At 34.8% G+C, this 20,279-nt stretch overlaps 1 protein-coding gene and 1 pseudogene across 1 annotated transcript; one reads left to right on the top strand and one right to left on the bottom strand.

Moving 5' to 3' along the window:
• The first annotated feature begins 8,119 nt into the window (after positions 1 to 8,119).
• LOC120168131 lies at positions 8,120 to 10,592 on the top strand (annotated as a pseudogene).
• Positions 10,593 to 11,867: 1,275 nt separating this feature from the next.
• LOC120168019 (importin-5-like) lies at positions 11,868 to 19,772 on the bottom strand. The gene is made up of 20 exons (XM_039176887.1): positions 18,450 to 19,772; positions 17,885 to 18,088; positions 17,271 to 17,375; positions 17,117 to 17,182; positions 16,863 to 17,027; positions 16,058 to 16,132; positions 15,822 to 15,967; positions 15,365 to 15,500; positions 15,208 to 15,277; positions 14,989 to 15,116; positions 14,823 to 14,879; positions 14,154 to 14,339; positions 13,903 to 13,995; positions 13,685 to 13,770; positions 13,539 to 13,605; positions 13,392 to 13,458; positions 13,178 to 13,314; positions 12,837 to 12,928; positions 12,658 to 12,724; positions 11,868 to 12,425 (listed from the first exon to the last, which is right to left on the bottom strand). Exons 1-20 carry the CDS (start codon positions 19,659 to 19,661, stop codon positions 12,264 to 12,266), a joined length of 3,321 nt encoding a protein of 1,106 aa, XP_039032818.1. The 5' UTR covers positions 19,662 to 19,772; the 3' UTR covers positions 11,868 to 12,263.
• Between the last annotated feature and the right edge of the window lie 507 nt (positions 19,773 to 20,279).

Below are 20,279 nucleotides of genomic sequence, written 5' to 3'. Positions count from 1 at the left end.
TTTTGCCACCTGAATATTATCTATTTTAAATTCTTTTATCTTACTTATAAAATAATTAAAATATTCTTATTTTCTTTACAAATAATTTTAGCTCACTAACACGTATCGTTATTATTTATTTAAATATTAATTAAAAACACGTGATAGTGGACTAAAAGTAATCCACCACTAATGTATTAAATAAGAACACATGACATAGATTAAAGTCATTTGTGGAGAGAAAATAGCTTCTCATTTGATAAACAAGAGGTAGAATAAAATCCACCACCAACGTTATATTTCTTTAATTAATGTTATCTAAAATTTGTACAATTACTCACTGTGCTTACACGAAAGTATAATTTCTTGTAACATAACACCATTGCTATTCCTAGAATAATAAAATGTCATGATAAATACATAATTATATTAGAAAATAAATTTTAAAAAATTTAAGGTAAAAATAAAATATGATAAAAACATCTAAAATATACAATATTTTAATTAAAGAATGATTAATTCACCGATTCTCTCGATTCACCAATATCAATTAGTCTAGTAGGATGAGATATTTGATCCTTAAGCAAGTTCACGAGTTTTAAGTCACAGTTTAAATAGAACAAACTAAATTTAGAGATTCATCCTCACCTCTACAGTTATTTGAGACAAGTAACTGGTATGGTTGTTTGGTATAATGATAATTAAAGTTGTACCTAACACTATAAAAAGAAAAATAGGTTTTTTTAATTAAACCTACATAAGACTTCAAGCACCGCATGATTACATAGTGGAGATGGGGGTCTTAAAAAGAGCTTTGGGGGTGCATTGAATTGATTACTTTTTGCTATTTAGATGGGGGCATTTGTTGTTATGTGTGCAAATCTCTCTTTACGCCCTTAACGTACACCAAAATCAAATGTGGGGCAAATTTGTTCGATTGGTGAAAAGGATATGCCCCCCTTTTCTTGGTAAAAAGGATGTTGGGATTGGTAGAAATCATCCTCGATGCTCTCGTATTTTTGTTTGCCTTTTAGATTTTGAACTTTACTTTTTATATCTCTAATTAGGCCCTTTACTTAATGAAATTAAAATTAATAATCTGATTTTAAGAAAACATAAGAATTTGGACGGTTGGTTTTTTATTAGTTTGTTGTGTGTTAAGTATTATTTCATTAGATTAAATTTATTGTTTTCATAAAATCCATGATCAAATTTCGACAAAAACATTTCATATTCAAGTGGCATCTATAGAAAGCAATGTTATTTTTAAGGATGATCAAGAATTAGATCAAGTCAGGTTTTTAGTCAACTAATTATTATACTTATTTACCTGACATTTGACTCGATCTGAGTTTAGAGAAGTTTCACATAACTCAATTTTTAGAATAAAAATTTGCACCGATCTCATCCTAATAACATCTACATATAGACAAAAAAATCATTATTGCAATTATATATAAGAGATAATTATATTTTATCCTAGATCAATTTTTTTTTATTGTAAACTTGATTCGATTTTATCATTTAAAATATATTTGCCTGAACCCAAATTTTTAGAAAAATCCAAAACTATAAAATCAAATTGGATTTGTTTCAAAAGATCATCTCTACTAACCTCAACCTCTAGTCCAAAACGATGTAGACAGGGTTTGTTAGTGTTTTCCAAAATGACAAGTAAACCAATTCATTAATTAACCTAATAAAACGTATAGAAGTTATTAGGGATATGATATTTGTTAACAGTAACTGGAACTCGTCACGTCAAAATGATGAGCTTCAATAAAGTATATTTTATTAAAACACTTTACTTCAACGTGATGAATTTCTTGAACAAGTATCGTAAATCCCAAAATAAACTTCTACATGCTAATTAATAAAACAACTTACCTATTAGGAAAAAAATCCTTGATAATGCATTTTCAAAATTTTAGGCCCACTATTTTCTATAAATTCATTGATCAAAGAGAGCCCAAACGACGATAATGAATTTCCGAGCCCATCACCGAAGAAGTATTTGAATTCAAGTATGACCAAATTCAATTTGATTATCACAAGATAGAAGTTAGGATCTATTTAAATCGAATTTAAAATGAGTTTGAAAAGTAATCCATAATAATAATAAATAATATATGTCATTAATTTAAAATGATTTAATATAAAAAAATGAATCTCACACTCAAATGACCTAGATCAAAACTAATTTAAATTCGATAACAATTCGAATATGAAATGGTTGAACTCGAAGTTGATTTAAAACATTTTAAGCACAAATTAACATAATTCAAAATAGAGGCGGATGCTATGAGTCTCTAGAGGCCAAGTGCATCCCCATTATTTAGAGGGAAATGTAAAATTTAGTTTAATATGTTAAGAGAAATGGAAAAAATAAAAACTTTTGCATATCCATTATTTTTATAAAAAAAAAGAATATTAAAATTTTAGACCTCATTTTTTAATTTGTAGATCCGTCAATGATTTAAAACTAACTCAACTTACTCAACCAACATGTTAAGGTATATTTTGATTAAATTAGCATTGTATATTATTTAATTGTTCATGTTAAGGTATGTTATGATGAATTAGCATTTATATTATTTACTGAACAAGTAAATATTTTGTCAATTGAATCTTAGTTTGATAAGGTATATGTTGATGTATCGTAGATTTAAGTGGTTCAAGATGATTCATCTTTTTGATCTGAAAAAAGACACAAATAATAATTAAATTGGATTTGATAATTATACGGAATAAAAGAAAAGAAATGGATCCTTTTGGGGTTAAAAAATTTGATAATGTCCGTAGCACATCGTTATCAAGATTACGATGATACAATTTGAAACCCTACACCTAAATATATGGCATTGACACTCTCATTCGATAAAAATCCAAACCTTAGCCCTTTCCAATTATATAAAAGAATCTGATTTTAAACTTTACATCACCAAATATAGTCATAGGAATAAACAAAGTTATGTGACATGTAGATGGTACCAAATTACATAATGGATCTTAAATGAAAAATAAAAGCTGATGCTACAAATGGCAACCAAAGAACAAAGATTGAACCATTATTTAAGTCATCGCCGGCCAAATCGAACACCTCCTTGCTGCCATGGAGCTTCTTGCACTTCTCGAATAGGTCCATTTATGAATCTATATATGTACATAAGGATGGATGAGATTGTTGCAAGATCTTCGTAAAGAGATTAATGGTGGATATAGATAGAGATTTTTTTATTAATCTGGAGTAAGTACAATGTATTATCTGTTTAAAAATAATTCTCAATAATTTGATATTGAACTCTCACTTTTTTGGCATTCCTGATCTTCAAACCCAAAACTTCAAGGAACAACAACATTTTTACCACAAAAATCACTGATTTGTATGAATTTAAATAGAGATGAGTTTAGAAAAAGGTTGCCTTTTGCATTGCACCAGCTAATGCGATGGCTGCATTTTAGATGGGTGCAGATAGAAATGGGTTTAGATGGAGAGAAAAAGAAAGAGGCAGCATAAGAATAAAGAAGAAATGAGGGGGGGAATGAGTTTTTATAAGGAATCAAATCACGTCGTTTTAAATTAAATTAAATTTTATACAATAATTTAAAATATCGTTTTAAATTAAATTAAAAGTACAATAAGTAAAATAAGTAGGAATGATAATGGGACGGGTTCGGGGCGAATTTGTTCCCCCGTCCCCGAAATGAATCCACGTCCTGCCCCGTTTCCCGTCGGGTTTTTTTATCGGGGCGCCCCGACGGGAATTTTTTTTGCCCCGTCCCCGAACCCAAACCCAAACCCAAAATGTTTTGTTTGTATTATATATAATTAATATAAAATATATAAATATTATATAATATATATAAATCAAGGCGGAGATACCTCAACCCGAACACGAAAAAATCTCCGAATTTTATCTTGATACCCGATCCGATATTATTTAAACCCGACCCGAACTTAGTCCGATTTTAAATTTTTCCCGTTGGGTTCGAACTTTCTGCCATCCTAAAAATAAGAGGCATGGTAAATTTTACTGCATAAATTTTAATATCAAATTTATTTTAAAGCCCTCAATGTTGGAAGATATTTGTCAAGCGTAAGAAACAGCCCATCACCCTCTGGCCTGACCTGCATTTTGTTTCCTTTCCCTAGATTCATACGGATTTGTATAATTTTCCCATTTTTCTATTAAATTAGTATTTGTTTCGATATATATATGTTTAGAGATTTTTCCTTAATTTTAATTATTCATTGTTATAAAATAAAAATGAAATAAACAGAAATAAAAGAAAATATAAGAATAAAAAAAAATTGTATTATTTTTCATTAGTTGTAATACTTTTTAAAAACTTTATATTTATAATATAAAGAGTTTATTAAAATTTAATTGTTCTATTTTATTTTTTTGGTATAAACGATTTCTGAATTTTATTAAAATTTTTAATTTATTATAATACAATTTTTATATTTGATATTAATTAATTTAATTTCTTCTGAATGTTTAAAAAACAATTTTTAAATAAAATCGTATAATACAATTATATAAATTTTACAATTATCTCACTATTAAAATATAAAATATTTATTATTTAAATAAAATAGATAAATTAATATAATATTATTATTCAAATAGTATAAACTATACAATAAACATTTTAAATATCATCAACAACCAATTGGTCTAATGAGATAGGACACTAGATCCCTTAAGCAAGGCTAGAGGTTCAAGTTCTGACAATTTCGAATGGAGGAAACTGGATTGGGAATGTTGTTTTTACCTCTGCAGTACTCGATCCAGATTAATATCAATAGATCGGATATCGGTGATTATACAAAAAAAATATAGTTCAAATATTAATAATATTTTACTTTTGTTAATATTTAATATAATTCTACGATCTTATTTCAATAATATATTTAAATTTAAATTAACAAACTTATCATTTAATTTAGGGTAAACTACACAGGTGACCACCCAACTATTGCCCTTTTACACTTTGACTACTGATATTTCAATTTAATCAATTAGATCATTCAACTATTTAAATGTTTCAATCAAACCATTGTCCGTTGACTTCTAAAGATGCGACGTGTTAAAATTTTTAGTATAATTACATATTTAGTCTTCAATATTTATATATTTTATCAATTTAGTCATAATTTAATTAAAAATAAATTATAATTAGATATGGCATGTGTCATTAAATGGTTGGAGGATATTTTTATAATATTATTTATTTGATACACACCCTATTAAATAGAAAATAAATAAGGGAGGTGCACCTGGGAAGGATCAAACTTGGGACATCCAAATTACACAACAAACCCTGAACCACTCCGCCCAGCCTCCTAATTGGTTTTTTTAATACAACATTTTATATAATTTATTTCTTTTAATGACAGAAAAATGAACTGATAATTTCAACAAAGGGATTCGAACCTAGAATTATAAAAAGAGAAAATAATCTCAGTGACTAAAAATGTCTTATAATATACGATTTTAATCAATTTTTTTTGGATTTACCAAAATGACCAACTAAATCGCAATACGATCGATAATTCACAACGCGATTTTCGGTATCGCAAATCAGTTTCCAGATTCGCAACGCGAACTTCGACTATCGCATTGCGATTTACATATTCGCATTGCGATAGTCCAAGTTCGCGTTGCGATAGTCGAAGTTCGCGTTGCGATTTATTCCAAATTCGTTGCGATTTATTCCAAATTCGTTGCGATAGTCGAAGTTCGCGTTACGATTTATTCCAAATTCGTTGCGATAGTCCAAGTTCGTTGCGATTTATTCCAAATTCGTTGCGATAGTCCAAAATCGCAACGACGGTATTGTATTTGTTTCTTAAGAATTTTCTCTAAAAAGATAATATTCACGCGGACGTGTCGAAGACACGTATTACCACGACCACGAACCGAGACGAGACAAGACGGACGGCGGCGGCGCGCGAGAGTCCCCCTTGTTCTCCATCACTCAACAAGGAAGTGAGAAAGCCAAGCCTTAAATATCATTCCCAATAGTGTTTCCAATACTATGTGGAATTGAGCATTACCAACATTTGTTTCCAATACAATGTGATTATTCAGGAAACAATTAACAATCACGCACCTTAAAACAACTGAATCAGCAACCAATTGCATTAGTATTATACGATTAAATATGTCATAATTAAAAGTCAATCTACAATCAATCGCGATTATTGAAATTTTAAGCAAAACATTCAAAAATAATATCACTATTTAAGGCTCAATCTTACATAGTATTAGGAACAAGTGTTGGTAATGCTCAATCCCACATAGTATTGGAAACACTATTGGGAATGGTATTTAAGGCTTGGCTTTCCCACTTCCTTGTTGAGTGATAGAGAACAAGGGGGACTCTCGCGCGCCGCCGCCGCCGCCGTCCCGTGGTCGTGGTCGTGGTCGTGGTCGTGGTCGTGGTCGTGGTAATACGTGTCTTCGACACGTCCGCACGAATACTATCTTTTTAGAGAAAATTCTTAAGAAACAAATGCAATACTGTCGTTGCGATTTTGGATTATCGCAACGAATTTGGAATAAATCGCAACGCGAACTTGGACTATCGCAACAAATTTGGAATAAATCGCAACGCGAACTTCGACTATCGCAACGAACTTAGAATAAATTGCAACGCGAACTTGGACTATCGCAACGAATTTGGAATAAATCGCAACGAATTTGGAATAAATCGCAACGTGAACTTCGACTATCGCAACGAACTTGAAATAAATCGCAACGCGAACTTGGACTATCGCAACGAATTTGGAATAAATCGCAACGCGAACTTCGACTATCGCAACGCGAACTTGGACTATCGCAATGCGAATATGTAAATCGTAATGCGATAGTCGAAGTTCGCGTTGCGAATCTGAAAACTGATTTGCGATACCAGAGATCGCGTTACGAATTATCGATCGCATTACGATTTAGTTGGTCATTTTGGCAAATCCAAAAAAATGGTTAAAATCGTATATTATAATGCATTTTTGGCCACTCATTTTTTGTCACTGAAATTATTTTCTCTTATAAAAATGGATGAACCAACCATAACCATTAAGCCAAATCACATACTTATAAAAAACTTTAATTTTTTTTATAAGTATATATATTTTTAATTTAATATTATATATATTTATTAGTTATAATTTAATATTTAATAAGAATTGTTTTTCTAAATTATATGAATAATTTATATATTAAAAATTAAGAACTATTTTTCTATTAAATTATATTATTCCAGTAAATTATAATTTATTATATATAAAAATAAAACATACTATTTTTTTTTCTTCTAAATATGTGATTTGGCTTAATGGTGATGGTTGATTCATCCTTTGTTATCATTCCCAGTTCATTTCTCTTTCATTAAAAAAATGATTTATAAAAAAGTACTGTTTTTTAAAACCGTGATGGAGGCTAGGCGGAGTGGTCATGTATTGCTCTGAAAGTTGGATGTCCAAAGTTCCGGAAGTTTTACGGTACGACATTTTAATATAAGTTTAAAATAAAAGTATTATCTGTTTTATTATTATTTAAATAATAAAATTAATAAAAATTACTTAAAATATTAATATTTTTAATATTTTTGATAAAAATGTCAATAATAACAAAACTGATAGCGTTTTACTAAATCCGATAAACATCCAATAATAATAAAATCGATAGAAATAATAATATTTTAAATCATTTTTTACACGTTTGGATTTCCCCTAAGTTCATTGTTTTCCAATCGCATCCTTTCCAATTTATTTTCTCTCTTTAGAGTGGTGATGTAACCACCTTATTCGATAAAAAGCTATTAGATTAAATAAATAATTAATTATGAAAGTATCATTCAACCAGTTAATTACACGTGGCATTATTTAATTAGAATTAAATATTATTTTAATTAAATTATAATTAAATTGATAAAAAAGTATAAATATTAATAACTAAATATATAATTACATCAATTGGGTGATCACCCGTGTAGTTTACCCTTTAATTTATCAGTTGAATTACTCTTTACAACAAAAAACCAACTATAATAAGATTAAGTGTTCAATATTTGTCAGTGTGCCGCCCCCATTTCGTAATTTCCGGAACTCGAAGGTCAGATATTTTTGTACAATTGTCACGTCCTCGGCCTTGCCCTTGGGTTCACTTCACTCCTTATCCTTTGCTGCTGCTGCTTCTTCTTTCCCATTTCATCTCCCATCGGATCCGATCAGATTTAGCTCAGATCCCTTTGTATCGGATCCCCTAAATCCCAGATCTTTCTCATTTTGACCAAACCAAGAGAAAAAGAATTAACGATGAGGGAAATTATTAGCGTCCACATTGGCCAAGCCGGGATTCAGGTCGGGAATTCCTGCTGGGAGCTTTACTGTCTCGAGCATGAAATACACCCTGATGGAACCATGCCCAGGTTTCGTTTTTCTTCACTTTATCTTTTTTGATCAAAATTTAGAAAACCCATTTCTCTTTTAACAAAAGAAGTTTGGATCTTGTGATGGCATTGAAGTTTTTTTTATGGTGCGACTGCAGTGATACATCAGTGGGTGTGGCGCACGATGCTTTCAACACTTTCTTCAGTGAAACGGGTTCGGGAAAGCACGTGCCGAGAGCTGTGTTTGTGGATCTGGAACCCACTGTCATCGATGAAGTTAGAACCGGCGCTTACCGTCAACTTTTCCACCCCGAGCAGCTTATTTCTGGAAAAGAAGATGCCGCTAATAATTTTGCCAGAGGCCACTATACGAGTAAGAAAACCATCATTTTTTTCGTTTGCTTTACTTTGTTCTTGTTGTTTGCTGGCTTACATTGATTGTGCTTTGTGCTTTTATGCAGTTGGAAAGGAAATTGTGGATCTATGCCTAGATCGAGTTAGGAAGTTAGCTGATAACTGTACTGGATTGCAAGGGTTTATGGTGTTTAATGCTGTCGGTGGTGGTACTGGATCTGGTCTGGGATCTTTGTTGTTGGAGCGTCTTTCGGTTGATTATGGGAAAAAATCGAAGCTTGGGTTCACCATCTATCCTTCACCGCAGGTACTATGTTGTTTTTTATTACTGCTACCTCATGAATCTCTCCATTGAAGTATGCATACCCTGTTAAGGAATTCTAATAGAATAGTTTGTTCTATTGAAAGTTGCTTTGTTAGTGAAATTTGTCATGTGCATGTTGAGAGACAGCCTTTGCATTAAAATTATTCAATGGAGTTAGCATAAGTGATTGAATCTCTTGATTATAGAAGGTTAATTATAAATTTTATGAAAATTCAAGGTTTGTGACATGCATGGAAGTTGATGGAATCGATGTTTTTTCTTGTTAAACTTGCAGGTCTCAACAGCAGTTGTGGAGCCTTACAATAGCGTTCTGTCTACGCACTCTCTTCTTGAGCACACCGATGTGGCTGTGCTCTTGGACAATTAAGCGATTTACGACATATGCCGAAGATCCCTTGATATCGAGAGGCCAACTTACACCAATTTGAACCGACTGATATCTCAAATCATATCGTCCTTGACGACTTCTCTAAGGTTTGATGGAGCCATTAATGTGGACATTACAGAGTTCCAAACCAATCTTGTTCCATATCCTCGAATCCATTTCATGCTTTCTTCATATGCGCCTGTTATCTCAGCTGAGAAAGCATACCATGAACAGCTATCTGTTCCTGAGATTACGAATGCCGTGTTTGAGCCCTCAAGTATGATGGCGAAGTGTGATCCTAGGCATGGGAAGTACATGGCATGCTGCCTGATGTATCGAGGAGATGTTGTGCCCAAGGATGTTAATGCTGCTGTTGCTACTATCAAAACAAAGAGGACTGTGCAGTTTGTTGACTGGTAAGAGCTTTTGTTGTACAAGGATGGAAAAATGGTTTTGATTATTACTTACAAAATCTCTTGTGATGAAAGTCGAATTGTACTGCTCATCAGTTGTTTTCCGTTTCAAATACTTAAACACTACTATGAGAAATATCCAATGCATCTCATGCTACACCTGCAATAAACTATTAGAAACATTGCGTATTGTATTGAAGGTTACCAATTACCGTGTAACTTATTGTCTGAAAATTGTTTGGGGTGTGAAGGTGCCCAACAGGCTTCAAATGCGGTATCAACTATCAGCCCCCAACTGTTGTTCCCGGAGGAGATCTTGCTAAGGTGCAGCGTGCTGTTTGCATGATAAGCAATAATACGGCTGTGGCTGAGGTGTTTGCACGCATTGATCACAAGTTTGATCTCATGTACGCGAAGAGGGCTTTTGTGCATTGGTATGTGGGTGAGGGCATGGAAGAAGGTGAATTCTCTGAAGCTCGGGAGGATCTGGCTGCTCTAGAGAAGGATTATGAAGAAGTTGGTGCTGAAGGCGGAGATGATGAAGATGAAGGTGAAGAATATTGATATCTACTAGTGCGAAAACATTTGTCTCAAATATCGGTTTATCGAATGAGGGTATCTCCACCCTCTTTCCTACGCCCTTCCTGTTGTTCTTAACATTGTTCCGCCTAATATTTTCATGTTATCAATGAATTGTGTTTTGCATGTCATTTTGTTCGTAAAGTTTGTGTTTTAATTGTGAAAGATGGTTAATTTAGAACGTGAGCTATGGTTCTATTTTCATGTATAAAACTATCACATTTACGGGTGCTATAAGATCCATTTAATGTTAAGAATTGGAGTACTATTTTATGAGAGATGCTTTTATTTATGAGAGATGATTTGTAGTAGGCACGAGAATAGCTTTATAATCTTTGGCCAAATTATTTGGATTTTGATCCCTCATATCTTTCTTACAAAGTCGAGTTTTTTTTATATTATTTTGAAATTTAAGTGAACACCTCTAAAATCAAGGGCGTCTTGAAGTCAGAGCATTAATTTTGAGACGGTTGTTACGATCGAAAATTCGACCCTACCTGATCTATGTTTGTCCCTTTGCATATATAGGCATGCGTTCATTCACTCCATTCATGGCATAAACTGATGTCGATCTAGCAGCAACTGTAGTCCTTGGCTCACCGGAATCTGATAAAACCCTGTCAAGGCTGGTTCATGTTCCCCGACACTTGATTTTATCTCGGTTTTATTGGAGTTGATCCTTGAAGTCCCATCCTTCAAACTCTTCTCATGATTAAGCATGTTTCTGACCAATGAGAAGAATTCGTGGGGATTCGAATTGTGAAATTGGTTCGAGTATCGGTCTTGGCCTCATCATCGTAGGCTGAAGCCAGCTACTTCAGCAGTGTCAAATGTGCCTAACACATTATTATCTTCTTCGTGGTGTATTTGATCTCCGCTATCCATTTCCCTGAAGGCCTTTGCCAACGAACTTGCTTCTGCTTGAGTTGGCATTGAACTTGCCATGGTTTGACGATGGAAACTTAAACCCCATTTTGCTGCCATTGGCTTTGGACTCGGTGTTCCTTTTGTGGATGACCGAGTGACGGGAACAGGGATAGGGAGGCCGGTTTACACAATTGGTCAAATATTCCGGATAATTAATTTACCTTCTCTTGATTTACAACTAATAGTACATTTGAGTTGCGTAGTGTGGGTGCATAAAATATCACTACCAAGTTGTTTAACCAAATAGATTGGTGGGAAGGCTATCTGATTTCATTGGCAGCATGTCCACTCCAATATGTTCCTTCTTTAGAGTTTGGAGAACATTGGATTGGGTCAAAAATATTTATAAGTTCCTTTTAAGTGTATTATAAAATTATATTTTAATCACTTAAAATTTCGGATAAACACACATTGTTTTTGCCAGATTTTAAGATGAAAGAGGTTTGCAAAAATGATTCAAAAATTTCAATCCATATGTTCTATAAATGATCACAATCGAGGCAAAATATTTTCTGCAAACCGAAACCAAAAGCACATTCCGACACCAAAACTGCTACAAGAATCGCCCTTCCAATGAAAACCCTCAAAACCTCCCCACGAAACATGCAAAAATGCTCACAAACCATAAAAACCACAGTATTCTTCTTTTCCAGACTCGATAACCCCCGATTTATAAATAGAAAAACTTGTAATATACACATTCTTCCAAGAAAAGATAAAAGGGGGAATCGTATAAATCGCCGGTGTGACGACTTTTTCATGCTGAATCAAAAGCTTCGCTGGCCATCCAGTATGACACATCATGCATAGACAAGCCAATGGGAACCTTCTTGGTAACAAGATATGCTTCAACACAGACTGGACAGGCATTGCATTCCTTCGAAACCAGAAAGATGCTTGTTGGTGTCAGACGAATATACTAAGGGGAGAGCATGGATTGCAAGGCAAGCTGTTGCTGTGGCTGCAAAGATGACCAAGTTGAGGCCAATGTTGCCGCTGGCAAAGTTTGCTGAAGCTGCCTCAGTAGATTCACCATCCGACTTGCAGTTTGCTCCGTGACTAGATCCTTACCACATAATACCTGCAAAAACAGTAACCATCTCCAACATAAGATAATATTGCCCATAATTTCATCCAGGAGGAAACACAATACATCTATTGGTTCTATAATAGAAAAGAGTTGAGAAAACAAATGCACGAAAATAAAAAAATTGTCAGGACTACTGTTTTTTTTTTTTAAGTGCAATCTTATTCATTGGAATCTAAAAATGGCATTTGTGTGAAGATTATAATGCAATCACTTCAAATTTTACCTCAGCAAATATTGAAACTATCTTAGGAAGATATTGATGGTTAGGACCCAATACATCGTTGTCTGACCTGAAAGAACATTAGATACGGTGTTTGTAATGTGCAGTGGCATCATATTTGGACAAAAAAAAGAACTTGTGATATTCAGATCAGTGCAGATAAAACAAGAAAGATGAGTTACCTCTCTACCATTGAACAAAGTTGTTCGTGAACAACCTTGGCTTCTATCAGATCACTTTTTATAGGCAGGCAGTTTAACCATGCAGGAACAACCTAGCAAACACAAATAGGAGAGTTCAAGACAAGCCAAAATAGAGAACATAACAACATTCACAATGAGCATTATAATCACAGAATAACAGTGATCCATCTGAAAGTGTACAACGGATTAAACAAGAAAAGGCATTTGGAGATTTGGATGATAGCTTAGGGCATGCATGTGCTTATTCCAAAGCACAGACCCTTTCCGTTCTTCTCAAAACAACTCATCAACTCGGAAAATGATTTTATTGTCAACCATACCTGAGTTGCATCAATACTGTCACGATGGAACAGGCATATTTTTCCCAAAGCAGAAACAGCATTATCACATGCCATCACGTTTTCAGATTGCAAAGCATTGGGATGCCGTATGACAGCATTTAACCTTGATAGAGCCTCTGGAAAAAGTCGCAAAAACATAAGTTATTCTGAAAGCTAAAATAAATCACCTTATAGACAATCATGCAAAACTTACCTCCAACAAGGGGCTTAAATACAGGTCCACCAAATTCCGTACAAACACCCAATCCATACACCGCTGCCTGAACATAAATCATGCAACTGAATTGCAACCTCAACAATCAAAGGTGCTTTAGATACATGGAAGTAAGAAAGTACTGACCTGTCGCACGTCTGGGTTCTCATCATTGCAAGCCTCCAATATGAAAGGAAGATATGTGTCATAGTACCTGTTTCAACCACATTACAGCAATTACATCAAATGACAATTCTCTATGATGATAATTAGTCCAAGTTTAGGCAATGTACTTTATAGCTGCATCACGACACTGCTCTGCAACATCATCAAAAATACAAATTGCAATTCTTCTTTCTTCAGCTGTTTTATCCTTGCCCTGTATTTAAGACACATACAAGAGAGAGAGAGAGAGAGAGATGAGCACACTTTAGGAAATAAAGTTTTCTTTTGGCTGCTCCTCAAGAAGTGCAAACTGACATTCAAAACAGAGAATTTTCTGAGAACTTACCCACATAGGTGTAAGATATGAAGACAGCTCATCAAAGAAAGGCAAGAAAGAGGCTTTAAATGTTTTGACCAATGTTCCTAAGATTTCACCCACCTGAAAGTAGAACGTTCATTAATTCAAAACAAGAGGAAGCATTATTTTTCCAAAAAACAAAAAACTTGGATGCTTATTAAGACAAAAAGGAGGAAGCATTATGGTTCCAGAAAAAAAGAACTTGCACACTATACCACAGATTTTATATGAAGACTTACTTGGTCAAAAACCTCTTCCTCTTGCTCATTTTCCTCTTTAATCAGCTCTCCCTCCTCAGCATCAAAGTCTTCAGCTTTGGCTCTTTCAGCTCTCTCATTTTTCCTACTTGCACTAGCTGTGATTACTTGTTTTACCTCGTCCACAATAGATCTAACCTGGCTTTCATCTAGAAGAGTACCAGAGATCTGAAAGAGAAATACTCAGAATTTTGACAAGTGTTGCGCAATTTATATGATTTACAACAACAAAGAGACATTATCAGATTATGAAAAAGAACATCCCTGGTCAAAGGTACTTATACATGTCAATTAAAATAAATGAAACATAAAGATCACGAATGAAACTCTGAGACACACTCAATAGCTTAACTACATATGTCCACTAAAAGAGAGGTTAAAAAACAGCTAAGGAAACTACTTGTGTACAGTTTTCAACAAAAATCAATATGACAGGTTTAGTTTTAGGAATTAGTTCAACTTATAGCCAATATTGAAATACCATATTAAGTTCAAGTAGTCTCCATGTTTCATTTACTTCAATTGATTTTCACTTTGATCATCTGTTGCCCCCACAATGTTAACTAATAGCCAAAGCAGAATAATTACAAACAGATGGCAACAAACAGAAGAGAAACTATATAACTAAGTTCGTTTCTTAATAGAACAAACCTGTATGCATTCATTCAATGCGTCCAACATGCTTGCACAAATTTCAGTATCAGGTTCCTGCAAGAAAGAATATGACAATTTATGTACTTCAGGTAGAACAAGTAATGCATCAACGAAGCAATTAGAGCTTCAAAAAAAGAATAATCTTAAAGCTAAAACAAGAAACCTTATGTAACGCCTCCACTAGAGCCGGAATGATGTAGTCAGACAATTGCTTTACATAGGTCTCATTACGCCCTTGAGCTATTCCCTTCTCCACAGCTAATTTGGCTGAACGCAGCAACTCAGGCATGGCTAGATACAAAATTGAAAGATAGACAAAGAATTAACAAAAGCCTAAGTGGACAAATTATATTGAATAAAAAAGAAGAGTATATACTTATACCTGAAACAGCAGCTTTTCTAACTTCCTCATGGAAATAAAATTTAAGAAGAGGAACTAGAGTTGGAGCAACCTGGATCACACGTTCAACTTTTAGTTAGTATTAATATTGCTAGAAAGTCTAGAAAAATAGATGACAATACAATGAACTGATAAAAACCTGATCAATCCATGGAAAAAATCCTTCCTTCAACTCATCCGCATAGCAACATAGCATGTTACATGCTGTCGCTTTTTCCTCCAGTACACTCGTCTTGATCCCAATTCTTTTATCCCCAAGTGTAATGGTTTCCATACTGCACAATACCAGATATAATCTTACTACAACACCAAATAACATAGTGCAAACAACATGCTATTGCAAATTTGCAATAAGTCAACCACAAGGCACAAGCCATGCATGAACACAGCTAAGGCCAAGACTCAGTCTAGTTCATGCTGAGTGTGCACATCCTCCCTTGTATGCAAGTGTGTGTTTCTCAGTATTTCTGAAGAGTGAAGGGAAAGAGAGGCGATAGACTTTTCAAATCTATACAAATGAATGGAGAGGATAAACAAAATATAAATGTCCATATCGACATTTATGTTACAATATATTAATTAATGCAGTAACAAACCTTTCATCATCAGAGTCATTATCTGAATCTGCAGAAGTAATAGTTACATCTGGCTTAAGTTGAGCAGACTGGAGAAGGGGAGGCATGACAACACTCATGTAAGGGAGGAAGTCTTGTCCCAAACACTTGCAGAGTCTGGCCCATGCCTGTCACGTGGATAATATAGTCATAAGCAAGGATGAATAAACATGCAAGAGACATGGATATTTTTATGTATTTTGGTGCTATGGACATACTTGTAGCATGTAACTTGTTGTAGGATCATCTGTCTCCATTTGGGATCCTTGCAATGACATAAGCACTTCCATAACCTTGCAAAAATAGAGGAGGAAAAAAATTAAGGTATTCCCATCTTTGATGAAAGAACATACAAGATATTCAACAGTTGGTGGAATATCAATATAACTGTAACAATGTAACGAAAAGAAAACAAAGAACAATGAGATAAACAAAAAGAAAAGCAAATGATACAAATTACAGAAGGCGCAAGTCTGCTCATAAGAATGAAGGTAGGTTGGTATAAAAGGAACAGAAGGTACAACAATTATGATATTTCCGGTATAGATCATATATAAACTTCCAGATAAAATGGATAAAAAATGTAAAGAAATTCATTTACTAAGAGATTTATTTTTTGCCAGTATAACAAGAGACTTGACAAAGGTTTCTTTATCAATAGGATTTTTAAGAAAAAAATGAACAAAACCCAAAAGTGATGAAAAATGTGGACATAAATGGAGATCCACAACCAGGTGCTGTAGTCTATATTCTCAAAGTCCAATCACCAGCCATGACTTCTTGGGATCTAAGAAAATAACTACACGAATAAAAGTAATCAAATCGAAACAGGAAAAGGATACTGGCTACATTGCTACAGGTTACCCATTTTAGTTCTTAAACAACGTTAAACTGTATCACTAAACTCAAATAACTCAATGTTCTACCATCAGCCCATGACTATTTGAGATCTAAGAAAATAATTACAAAGGGTAACAGAAATCAAATTGAAACAGGAAAGGGTGTTTCTACGCACAAACCCACCTGCTTAGCATCATCTCTGAACTTCTCTTTTCCAACAGCCATTCCAACAAGACTAATACACTCCATGGATTTGGCACGTAGCATACGATTAGATTTATCAGTTGCATTCACCAAGATAGCTTTCAGGTAAGGCATAACTGCATCATAATATTTTTGGAATTGCTCCTGCAACCCCCAATAACATTGAACTGAGTCATCCATATAAGAGATACAAATGAATGATCTGCCTAACTTTATTTTGGGTAAAACTATACCTGAGATGAGTCAGCCACTGATGCCAAAGCAGTCAAGGCACCTTCTTGCACCATTTGTTTCCCATTCTACATGGTATATTTCAAATTTAGACAACAATGATCTCCTTAAAACAAAGCAAATTCATGCATTAGCATTAAAGCTCACTTATCATACCTGTAAAAGTACAAGCAATTTACTAACTATTCCATCCAAGTAAGGTGTTAAAATTTCTGGAGTGCAGTTCTCACTGAAGTTGAGTACAGCTGAAGCAGCATGGGCCTGTTCAGACAAAAATTACAAAGCAAACCAAACTATTAATAATATTAATAAAATGTTGAGGTGAAAATGGCTGTCCCTTGTTCCCATATGTAATGGGGTAAGGGAGAGCAGAAACTGATATTATGATAATAATATTAAAGCATAAGCTACTTCAGTTCAATTTCCTGTAGTAGGCATGTTTTATCCATCTATAAACTGGAACTCTCATTAAATCAATATATCCGTATGAAGACTTGAAGATGGTTTTCCTCTATTATCCATAAAATATCTCAAGCAATTAAACCTATGTAGAATCGATTTTCCAATTAATTGATTCCTTTCACACTCAGTTATGAGGATCTTACAGACACATCCACCATTCAAAGGCTAATATGTAAAGCAACACTTACATTCAAGTTCTGTTGTATCTTTCAAGAATCATGAAAGCAATTATGTAAAACAAATGTTTACCAACTTTAAAAAGCATAACCTAGAATCATGAAAGCAAAATTATATATCTCTTGGCTAACCTGTACTCGTGGATTCTGGAAATCATCCATTGCACCAGCTAATGCTGGCAATACTCTTTGGTGATATTGGTTCTGCAAATCTGGACCCAGGTCTGTAGACAATTGCCCGATTGCATTAATTGCCGCCCACCTCACACGGGGATGAGAATCATGAAAGGAGTTCAAGACCATAGAAACCACTTGTTCCAGATTTTTAATCATAACCTGCAAGTGTAGCAACAAATTAAAATTTTTATAAAAAATGGAACATCTTCCTAACTCTTTACTTCGAGTGCAGCATCTATGTATTGTACTAAATTTTTTTTTTCTTTCGGACATAAACTAATTCCCGTGAAAAAAGCTATGTCATTAGACTGGAAAAAGATATTTGGAATCTACATACATCACACAAAGTCCCATCCAATTGCTAGTAAACTGAAAACACTATGAACCAAACTGAATAACTAGGGTTGGGACTGATATCAAGGAAGGGCATGCCAACAATCATTGCAGCATAAAACATATTAAACATACTGAAATAAACATATCTTAAAATGTATTAAATACATTGAAATATTATGTATACCTTGGCACACCCCTCGGCAATCTGAGCAAGGGCAATCAACGCAGCATGGTGCTTTTGCCACTCAGGTGCAGCCAAATAAGCCGGCAACTGCTCTGATGCAACAGGAACAATCGTGTTACCACCCAAAGAAATTGCCAAACGATCCAAACACTCCTGTCCGACACTGTAATTGCTTGTTTCTCCAGCATCCTCATCCTCAGTTTCTGCAGTGTGCCATGCTGCATAATCCTCAATATCCAACAGCATTCTCATTAGTATTGCAAATAGTCTACTAATAAATTGCGGCAACTTTCTCATCATTCCTGGAGCTCGCTCCCTTGCTTCTGCCAAAGTGACCACGAACTCAATCGCCAAATGCCGAGTGCCTTCCTCAAGTGATTCAGCCTCTGCAATCTGCAGCATTGCGCCCACCACATCAACAAGCTGCCTCCTAAGAAACCGCGGCTCCGTCCCTGCCAACTCAATCAACAACTCAAGAGCCTCTTGCGCGGTGGCCTCGTTCCCGTTATTTAAAGCCTCCGTCAACGTCCTCATCATTGATGGCAATAGATCCTGAAATCTATCCCGATCAGATGAGCTGGACAAACACTGAATAAAGTTTATTACCGCATTCAAAGCAGCGATTTTGACATCAGCATTAGTACTTTCACTCAAACATCTCAAGAATACAGCATGTAGATCCTTTATAAAAGGAGTCAACACGTCGCCTATATACTGACTCAACTGAGCAAATATCAAAAAAGCAGATTCCTGTAATTTAGGTGAATCCGAAGAAACACACTGAAACATAAACGGCAAGAGCTCCGGCCAGCCATTCTCTGGCAATATACTGGAAGCAAGCTCGGCTACAGTATCGCAAAACTTTTTAGACAAATTTTTAGCGGTCTCCACTTGGATTTGAGACAAAAGAACGGATTTGAGTGAGGACTGAGTATTGACGTTGAGTCGGGGCCAGATATAAGAGTCGTCACGCGTCAACAACTTACGGAGGAGAATAGCGGCCATTGCACGAGCCTCGGGTTGATTGCAGGCTTGGAGGAGATGCGCGAGGCGGAGGCATAGGGCGTCGGGGTCGGATTGCTTGCATAGATTAAACAAGGCCTCGGCGTGAGAACGTTGCTCGTTCGATGACGACATCAAGTGGGAAACTAGGGTTTCGAATGGAGCCGGGTCGGGTCCCAAGATGAGGGCGAGCTGCGATTGCTGGTCCATGGCGGCGAAAGAGAAGAAGAACGTGACGGTATTGATTCCCTTAGTCGCGCCTCCTTTGATACGGCTTTGGGAATTGTGGGGGGGGGGGAATGGGGGATTTTAAGAGAGGGAGAAACTAGGGCTGACAAGAAAAGGGAGAGGGAATGATTAGCTGTAATTTTACGTGTCATGATGATTAGTGTGACTGTGAGTGCCCACCTCATTTTTGGAGGGGGAAAAATAAAATACCTAATGACATCACGTAATTCTACTTTTTAGATTACTTAAATGGCAAAAAGAGTTCTCGAATTTTCAAAAATAATTAATTAATGGGGCACTCATCTTTTTTCTATTATCAATGTAGCCCTTCAATTTTAAAAAAAATTTAAATCAATCGTTAATTAACGAAACCGTTTCTTTGTACTTATGTATCACGTCAAACATCCCAGCTCCCTCCGTTTAAATTGGGTAAATATAGTATTAATTGCTCAATTATTTTCTCTCTCCCGTTTTGATCTTCTTCTTCTCTTTCTTTTCATCTCCCTCGTCGACCTCCTCTACTTTGTATGAAGAGTTATTTGGAAAACTACAACAGAGGTTTCGGAGTTGTCGGCGTAGCGAATCGAAAGTTTCGAATTG

Source organism: Hibiscus syriacus, unplaced genomic scaffold (assembly GCF_006381635.1).
Source record: "Hibiscus syriacus cultivar Baekdansim isolate YM2019G1 unplaced genomic scaffold, ASM638163v2 tig00111708_pilon, whole genome shotgun sequence".
Taxonomy (NCBI): Eukaryota; Viridiplantae; Streptophyta; class Magnoliopsida; order Malvales; family Malvaceae; genus Hibiscus; species Hibiscus syriacus.
Note: the sequence above shows the minus strand (reverse complement) of the source record. Positions and strands in the feature narration are given on the sequence as shown.

What these genes read in the sequence shown, in the direction of transcription:
- LOC120168019 (XM_039176887.1), bottom strand. Translation starts at nt 19,661, where the DNA reads ATGGACCAGCAATCGCAGCTCGCCCTCATCTTGGGACCCGACCCGGCT. An exon ending in AGAACCCAGACGTGCGACAG is followed by an intron (nt 13,459 to 13,538) that starts GTCAGTACTTTC and finishes ATTTATGTTCAG; the next exon opens with GCAGCGGTGTATGGATTGGG. An exon ending in ATTTAAGCCCCTTGTTGGAG is followed by an intron (nt 13,315 to 13,391) that starts GTAAGTTTTGCA and finishes GACTTTTTCCAG; the next exon opens with AGGCTCTATCAAGGTTAAAT.